General features: G+C 41.9%; 1 protein-coding gene across 3 annotated transcripts in view; it reads right to left on the bottom strand.

The window, feature by feature from the left end:
• DNAJC5G (DnaJ heat shock protein family (Hsp40) member C5 gamma) overlaps window positions 1-7,545 on the bottom strand; it is a 10,152-nt gene extending 2,607 nt beyond the window's left edge. The window contains exons 1-5 of one of the 3 annotated variants that reach the window (XM_029283931.1): window positions 7,488-7,545; window positions 7,099-7,181; window positions 3,541-3,659; window positions 1,712-1,925; window positions 1,420-1,573 (exon numbers count right to left, since the gene is read on the bottom strand). In XM_029283931.1, coding sequence (XP_029139764.1) covers window positions 1,420-1,573; window positions 1,712-1,925; window positions 3,541-3,653 — 481 coding nt within the window. In that variant the 5' untranslated portion in view covers window positions 3,654-3,659; window positions 7,099-7,181; window positions 7,488-7,545. Of the gene's footprint in view, window positions 1-1,419; window positions 1,574-1,711; window positions 1,926-3,540; window positions 3,660-7,098; window positions 7,191-7,487 lie in introns of those variants that run through there. The other 2 variants (XM_015814815.1, XM_015814816.1) reach the window with 2 other exon arrangements.
• Window positions 7,546-8,346: the final 801 nt, after the last annotated feature.

Below are 8,346 nucleotides of genomic sequence, written 5' to 3'. Positions count from 1 at the left end.
GGGGGGGGGGGGGGCTGAGGGTCTTAGCTTTCAGGTTGATTATTATTTATCGTCTGGAACATTCACACTACTGTACATATGATACAAAGAGATAAAAATAAGAGATAAAAATATGAAATATAAAATATAAACATATGCCTAGATTACAGATTAAAAAAAACTGCTTCATTTGTCACAGCCAGGAAATCAGCAAAGTCTCCGTTATAGGCTTTATTTTGGCACTGTCACTATGTTGGATAGATTGTTTTTTTGGCATCGCAATCATAATTTGCTGATGGTATTTTGCCCCACTTATAGAGGGCATCATACATCTATCATAGCCAGTGCGCATTTGGTTCAGTGTTGTCCATATTACATGATTTCAAGTTGACTAAAGCAATGGATGCAATCAAATCGCACATGGTATTTTATTATAATTTTTGTGAGGACCCTCAGGCTCTTCTGTTTTTAAAAAACTGCATTAGGCTTATTTTAAGGTTAGTCTGTGCAAATTCCACTGGCTCAAGGACTATGCTAAATTCTTTGCATTTCTTAAAGGGTGAAATGCTACACACTTCTGCTTTTTTTAGCTCCCTTAAATTCCCCAAATTCCAAAAATCATTGAATCACAGTTGTGGATTTTAAAGAGATCACATGGATCATCTAGTCCAACCCTGTGCTATGTGTAGGAAAACCAATTAAACTATCTTTGAGAGATGACTATTCAGCCTTTTCTTAAATATCTTCAGGGACGGCAAACCCACAATGCTAGTAGCCAGATTGTTGTACTGTTGTATAGATTTATCCCCCCCCCAGGAAGCCCCCAGGAATTCTTTAAGTAAAAAATAATATTTATCAACACATTCTGAGGAAATGTAAAAAGTATGAGAAAACCATGAGGGTTTACACTGCATTTGTTACACCTCTGTCTGAATGCAGATTTTGTGTGTGTGTGTGTGTATTTCCTGTTCAAATCACTGGAAAATAGTGCTGACCAAGTTTGGGTCAGCATTGTATGCCACTTTCAATCATAAGAAACATTGTGTGGAATATTTCCCATTTTTCCTATTAAATCAGAAAACCACAGAAAAATCAGCAGAAAAAGATTATTAATTTGTTCCTGTTATTAATTGAAGAAGCTAAATAATTTGTTGTTAATAAGCAGCCAGCTAATTACTTGATCTCCTGGAGATCAGAAGCTAGCAAGAAGTCAGTACTTGCAAGAGGTCTCTGGAAGACAGGAAATGAGGGAACAAAAGGGAAGAACTCATGTGAATATGTTCTGTGCATGTGAAGAGACATACAGGGTGCATCTGACATATCCTAGAAAGAGGTGCATATGCCAAAAATTCCACTAATATTTCCCTTGGCTCTGGAGGGTCAGCAAGTGCACGAAACTGAACTCCATCCTTATCCCAGTGTTTGCCCTAACAATCTCACCATTATCTTCTGCACGGATCTGGGCCTCCAGGTCTTCAGGATTGACATACTTGTAGGACTCATCATCTTCAGGTGGGCGGCATTTCCCACAACAGAAACAGCAGCAGCAGCAACAACAGCAACATGTAAAGATGCTACAACACCCAACTAATGTCTGGAGAAAGAGTACAAATGATAAAATTAGCTTCCTCTTAAGAATAGTCAATAACAAACACTCATTGTCACAGCAAAAGCTGGCTTTTGGAGAAAAGGGAAAAAAAACCTGTCTGTTCCTCTTCCATGAGCCACCTACCTTGAACCAACACTTGGACATGAGGAAGTAATACTTCACACTTTCTTCCCCAAACTGCTCAGACACATAGAGTCCCATGGAGCCGTATTCATCATAGAGACGTCTCTTGTTCTCATCACTGAGAATTATATTGGCGTTATTGATCTCCTTGAACTTCTCTGCTGCTTCTGGATTATCAGGATTCTTATCTGGGTGGTATTTCAAAGCCAGTTTCCTGGGGAGAAAGGTGTGGGTTTACATATTTAAGTCACATCAGCAAACTTCCTTCATAGTGTTAATAGATTATGAGCCCTCAAAGCTCAGGGAAGTCAACAGCTCCTTCTATAGTAAGAGCTATTGACTGGGCTCAGTCTCTCCTTCTGTCTCCTAGTAAGACCAGTCACAGAAAGAGGCTCTAGACCAGTGGTGGCGAACCTATGGCACGGGTGCCAGAGGTGGCACTCGGAGCCCTCTCTGTGGGCACACGTGCCATTGCCCCAGCCTTGCCTCCCCCCATGACCCCCTCCTTTCCAGCAGCCCCCCTGAAGGAGAGTCGCCCCCAAGCGTGGCCTGCAGTGCAGCCAAGGACATGGCAGCCAGGCAGCATAGACAAGACTCTGCCCTCACACCCCATCATGCAGTTGATGCTGCAGGGCGCGGGCAGAGAGTGTGGCCACCATAGCACTGCTGGGCTGCCTGGGCGATCTGCGGCGGGCCCTGGAGGCGGTGAGTGGTCCTGTGGGCAGGCGGGGCAGGGGGGTGGAGTGGGGGCGGGGCCAGTTTTTGGGCACTCGGTCTCTAAAAGGTTCGCCATCACTGCTCTAGACAAATGGCTTAGAAAAAAGCATCATGGGCAAAAGCAGAGATCTCAAATACCATCACTAGACAGGGTCTCTCAGTTTTAGCAACTTGATCTTCCATCTGGACCACTGCAATGTCCTCAACATGGGGCTGCTCTTGAAGAGCATTTGGAAGCTTCAAGTGGTGCAGAATGCAGCAGCACAAGTTATTCTGTGCATTCAACATCTACTTTCTATGAGCTGCATCGGTTGCCAGTGTGGTTTTTGGTGCAATTCTTAAGACAGATGGGGAAAGATTCCATAAGGGTGCCGTGGCTGAGAAGGCCTGTAGTTCTCTAACAGACAGGACGTGTGGCATGCCTTCTCTTCAAATCTGATGGAATAGGCAGAGGTGATCAGGGAGAGGCAGTCCCTCAGATATTTCACCCCCATGCCATGAAGTGATTTAAAGGTTAAAATCAGCACCTTGAATTGGACTCGGAAGTAAACTGGCAACTAACACAGCTTGGAGAGCAAAGGTATATAACACGTGCCATTCTAGGGATACAGATAATTGCCGGTGCTGCTGTATTTTGCATCGTCATACAGTTGATACCCCAGGACTGCTAGATGAAAGACTACTCTGCATAAGCCCAGCCTGTAGAATAATGTAACGTGTTCCAAAGTGTAATCCTTAATGAACAGAATAGCAGAAAATGCATTTTCTGAATCCCAGAAACTTGATTTCTATTTAACACCTTAACTAAAGGTATGCTAGTCAATTCTGTAAATATACCCACAAATTTTAGCAATGCTAGCCTGCTAAGGGGTTATCAGTGATGTTAGATGATAAACGTTCCCCTGCTTGACTTCTTTCTAGGGCACAGAAGGAGGCAAAGCATTCTGTATCTCTGTTTGTGTACAATCTGTTTATTGTTTTATATGAAGTTTCTGGTTGCCTCCAACTATCACAAGAACCAAAGCAGGGGGACTCCTGTGAAGTCAAACATCTTGGAAATAGGGAAAGCTAACTTAAAATCCAATCCAAAAACAACAGAATAGGTACCCAACCTGTATGCTTTCTTGATGTCTTCTGGGGAAGCACCCTTTTCCAAGCCCAGGATGTGATATAAGCTCTCTCCAGCCCGTGACATCTTCCTCTGTGGCCGGCCTCCTTCCGCCATCTTGTTCTAAATTAAGCAGAAATACAAAGGGCTGAGCTATAGGACAAAAAGAGGGGGAAGTCATTGCAGAAGAGAGTAAATGCCTATAGATCAGAATGTCTGTTGCTACACAGGGGTGCAGATAACCCCTGCTCCACATCCCACTGTGAAGGAAGCAGAATCTGGGTAGTATTCAGGGAACGCATCTTGTGCTGTGGAAAACTCTTGCTCGTGTCCTTTGCTTGAGGATTATATCTTAGTCTGCTAAAAGGATGAGATAAGAAACCTTATGTAACAGATCCTAATTCTGTGGTCCTTAGTAAACTGCCCTGGTATGAGGAGAAAAAACAGGGGAGGGGCCAAATAAACAGATACCTTATTCATCAGAAAGTGAAGAAAAATATGAAGCAATGACACCACCATGCCAGGTTTTGCCCTGCTGCTTGTATAAAGCAATGCAGGCCAACAGGATGGAGGACGTGTTTTGCCCTCCCTCTTTGGTAAATAATTTGCCTTGAGCCACAGAACTTATGCATGTTGAGTCCCATTTCATTCAGCTATAAGAATAGAAACCTTCAACTCATTGCCTAATCCTCAAATTAGGCTTCAGTTCTTCTTGGTCCTTTGAGGCTACCTATTCATGGAATTAGATGACAAAACTAGGCAAGATTCAGTTTTGGTTCTAGCCTTGGTCTTCTGCCTCAGTTGAACTGGCTCAATGGAGAAAATAGTGACATGGCCATCTGGGTCAACAGAAGCAGCTGATCCGATTTATGGCAATGGTTATTATTTGGAGCCAAAATGGATATTACTTGTTAACATTGCAGAGCAGTGGCTCAGCTTTTCTCCAAGTACTGTGTTGCAGATTTACCTATTTTAAGTCAGGATTTTTCTCTAAGCCCAGCCTCCCGCTTAGTACACAGCAAGGCCCTCCTGTTGTGTTACCAGCCAGCAAAGTTAAGACAGCCTGAGCAGGCTCTGCAAGACTGAATGTCTTAGTCAGATTAATCCCCCAAAGGCTGAGTCATTTCATTTGAAATGCCAATGGAATGAGGCTGTCCTGCACCAGGCAGAGGTTAGGTGAGTTTTCTGCAGTAACCAACACTGAATTCTGCTAGTAGTTCCTGGCCAAAAGGACAGTAAACAGTGAGTATTTATTGAATAGAAGTTAAGGAAAGTAAGATCCTATTATTTAACTTCCCAAGCAAGGGTTGCAGTATATATGTCTAGCAACTTTCAAAACATTTTGCTAGTTGCCTTGTTTAATCAGTATTTGTAAGCTGCTTGTTTCCTTTCATTTATGGGCCACAAAAATATTTATTCATAGGCAGAAATCCATTTAACTACGGTAACTGAACAGAAAAGCTCTGGAAAAAAGGTATCCTTTCTTCTTCAAACCAAAGTTAGAGCCAACCTTATAAAATGTTGATGCTCGATTCCAAAAGCTTGTGGAGAGATAAAATCAAGATCTGCAGGTTACAAACTTTCCAGTTGATTTCATTTTCCAGAACAGCTTCAGTTTCAAAACAGAGAAGGAAAAGTACACCTTTAGACCCATCCTATGTGTTTTTTCAACCTCAAGAGCTTACTTTATCTTAACAACACAACAAGAAAAGACACAGCACAACTCAAATTGCTCCCTGTCACCACAAACAAAAACACAACTAGCAATGTGAGAAGGCATGCAGTGTTTTGGGGGCTTTAGTGTGTCCTGAACAGATACAATCAACCCTGTCACTTCAGGGGCTTTAGATGACATTATCAAGATAAGGTCAAGATGAAATCATCATCATCCTACTGCACGAGATCTCCACATAGGGGTATGGAACTTCCTTCCTTCCTTCCTTCCTTCCTTCCTTCCTTCCTTCCTTCCTTCCTTCCTTCCTTCCTTCCTTCCTTCTTTCCTCTTCCTCCTCCTCCTCCTCTTTAATTCTGAAGCAAAGTCAATGTACAGTAAACCTTATTGCCACCTACTATATATATATATATGCACTCACCATTTGAAATGTTATTTCTCTAAAGCTAAACTTCAATAACAATTCAAGAATCTTATTTTTGCATTCCGCATCCAAAAATATTTCCTGCCTCCTGCTATACAATTTGCACTTACTCCTGTAGAAGGCCCTGCCTATTCAGGAAATAAAATAATCTGATTTCTGAATTGTCTGAATTGCAAACTTAAAGTTTCTAGCATCTAAACAAATAATAGCAAGTGCTCACTACATGGGATTCTGTATATCACATTTTCCAAAACCATCCCATTCTCAATATTAATCACAGATTTTTTAATCCAAAACTGACAAACAACAACCTCTCTACAAGGTATTTTCTTTCATTATTCCCTGTATAAGTTTACAAAGAACAGAAATAAGCGCAATCTTCTATTATCTAAATAATGCCCAATTTACCTAATACTATTATTACGTTTCATAGCTGAATATCTTAAAGGGACAAATTAACACAAAACAAAACAACCAACATTTTGTTATCAGCTCTCCTTAGTTTGATAAGAAAAGAGGATGCACCAAACCAGCTGAATCCTTATTTCCTTTCTTGCTGGCACTATCCAAAGGAATCAGACATTCCATGATTAATCTGCTTGTTCTGGATATCCCAAACTGATTAGTTATTATGCAGCCTTTATAATTAAACTGTGATTAGCTTCTAAATTGTAATTACAGCCTGGAAAGGTTTATCCATTATATTGATAAAAATATGCAAAGTTCCCGTATTTGCTACACTGACTCCATAGAATGCTCCAATATTTTGGTAGCAAAATAGGCAATGGCTTGACTCATAAGAGGTTGAAAATAGATGAGCTATAAAACTGTTGTTCTTAAAATAAATTATACAGCAATGGAAGGTCTCTGGTGCCTGTTCCTCCTGGACAACCTGCTTCTTGGCTCATTCTCCATGTCAAAAACTATTTAAAGTATGGTCCAGGGCATAATTTATGGTCCATTTTTTCAAACTTATGTTCCATGGCAATTCCATTAGAAGACTAAGGTTAAAAAAAAGTTTACTGAAACAGCCAATTTTCTATCAATTTTCTATCTATTTGTTTCTTGATCAGGAGTTCTGGGAATTTTTTTTCAAAACAGGTTCTCCAACCTAGAAAGAGTTTTGGAAAACCCCTGATTTACCAGACTTTATACTTCTGCCACCTGGATATCTTAAACTTCCTTGTTTGCAGCTTCAATAACTTTTCATATCCGATTCCTGTTTTTATGCTCTGACAGGTCGCTCTCTTCCTTGCATGGCACCATTTAATTTTCACAGTCCCCGACATGTTAAAATACATTCTTTTACTGCCAAATTATTGCTATAGAAATCAAATAAATAAATACATACATACACAGACACATATTCCCCACTTTTGCTTTCGTCAGCTATAGGTGCGAAAACCAGCCGCCCTTCATTTTTCCTGAGAATCTATCCCTTCATAATTCCCCATCCTTCTACAAACCTTTGATTTCTTCGGTTTCGCCCTGGATCCGCTTCTCCTCCCTCCTCAGTCGTGTCCTTTCAAAGTCCACTGTTACCTTTTACCTACAGTATAGAAACCGCTGCCGTCACTCCTTCCTACAGCGCTCGCTTAATCTCTTGGGCCTAACAGTTTACTTCCAGAAAATCCTATTATTTCCGCCCGTCAATCCCACTGATTTAATCAGACTTTGCAACTCCCTAAATTGCACGGCGCGCGTCTCGCGGCGGACAAGGAAGAGAAAAAAAAACAGCTCCTCCCTCGCGGAGATTCAGATAGGGCCAAGAGAGCAAAAGCCGCAGGACGCTCGAGCCGCGTCTCCCTCCGCCACTCGCCGCTTACCCCCCAGACCGGCCCTCAAGCCCACCTACCGCTGGCTCGTTTGTTCCGCTCACAGAAAGCGACCGGCCGACCGGCCTCCAGGGTGCTCACTGCGCAAACGCGGAAGTGTTTAGATTAGAGAACTGCAAATTGTGAGTTTGCGCGGCGGGAAGAACCCGCTGGAGTTCATGTCAAAGAGTTCGGGAAGAAGCTTGCACAGTCCACGAATATCTGAGGTCTTTTGAGATCTTTCCTCCTTCCTGAAATGGAGAGGGAGAGAGAGAGACAGAGAGACAGCTGAGACTGCTTTTGGTGGCTTTTGCACTTTGTTATGAGGTGTCATAGGTATTTGATTTTGACGGATCGAGGTGTATGAATTCAACCAATTGGGGTTTATTCAGTCGTGATTAAAACCCTGGTTTAGCATAATGTGGAACAATCGAAACTATTCGGATTTGACAAATTGCAATCCAAACGGGGTGAAGTTTCAGTTTACTCCAGAGAGCAGCTTCTTTAGATTATAACTTCGTGGGCATGTAATACTGCAGAATATAGGTAGTCTTACAACAGTTCATTTAGTGACTGTTTGAAGGTACAACGGCACAGAAAATGACTTATGACCGTTTTTCACACTTATAACTGTTGCAGCATCCCCGTGGTCACGTGATCAAAATTCAGCCGCTTGGCAACTGGTTCATATTTGTCGGCTGCAGTATCCCAGAGTCATGTGAGTCCCTTTTGTGACCTTCTGACAAGCAGTCAATGGGAAAGCCAGATTTACTTAAAAACTGGATTACTAACTTAACTGCAGTGATTCACTTAACAACTATGGCAAAAAAGGTTGTAAACTGGGGCAAAACTCACTTAACCAATTTTTCACTTAGCAACAGAAATGTTGGGTTCAATTGC

This window comes from Protobothrops mucrosquamatus, unplaced genomic scaffold, assembly GCF_001527695.2.
Source record: "Protobothrops mucrosquamatus isolate PMUCROS unplaced genomic scaffold, P.Mucros_1.0 scaffold286, whole genome shotgun sequence".
Lineage (NCBI taxonomy): Eukaryota > Metazoa > Chordata > Lepidosauria > Squamata > Viperidae > Protobothrops > Protobothrops mucrosquamatus.
The sequence above is the reverse complement of the archived record's forward strand: the minus strand, read 5'-3'. Positions and strand labels throughout refer to the sequence as shown.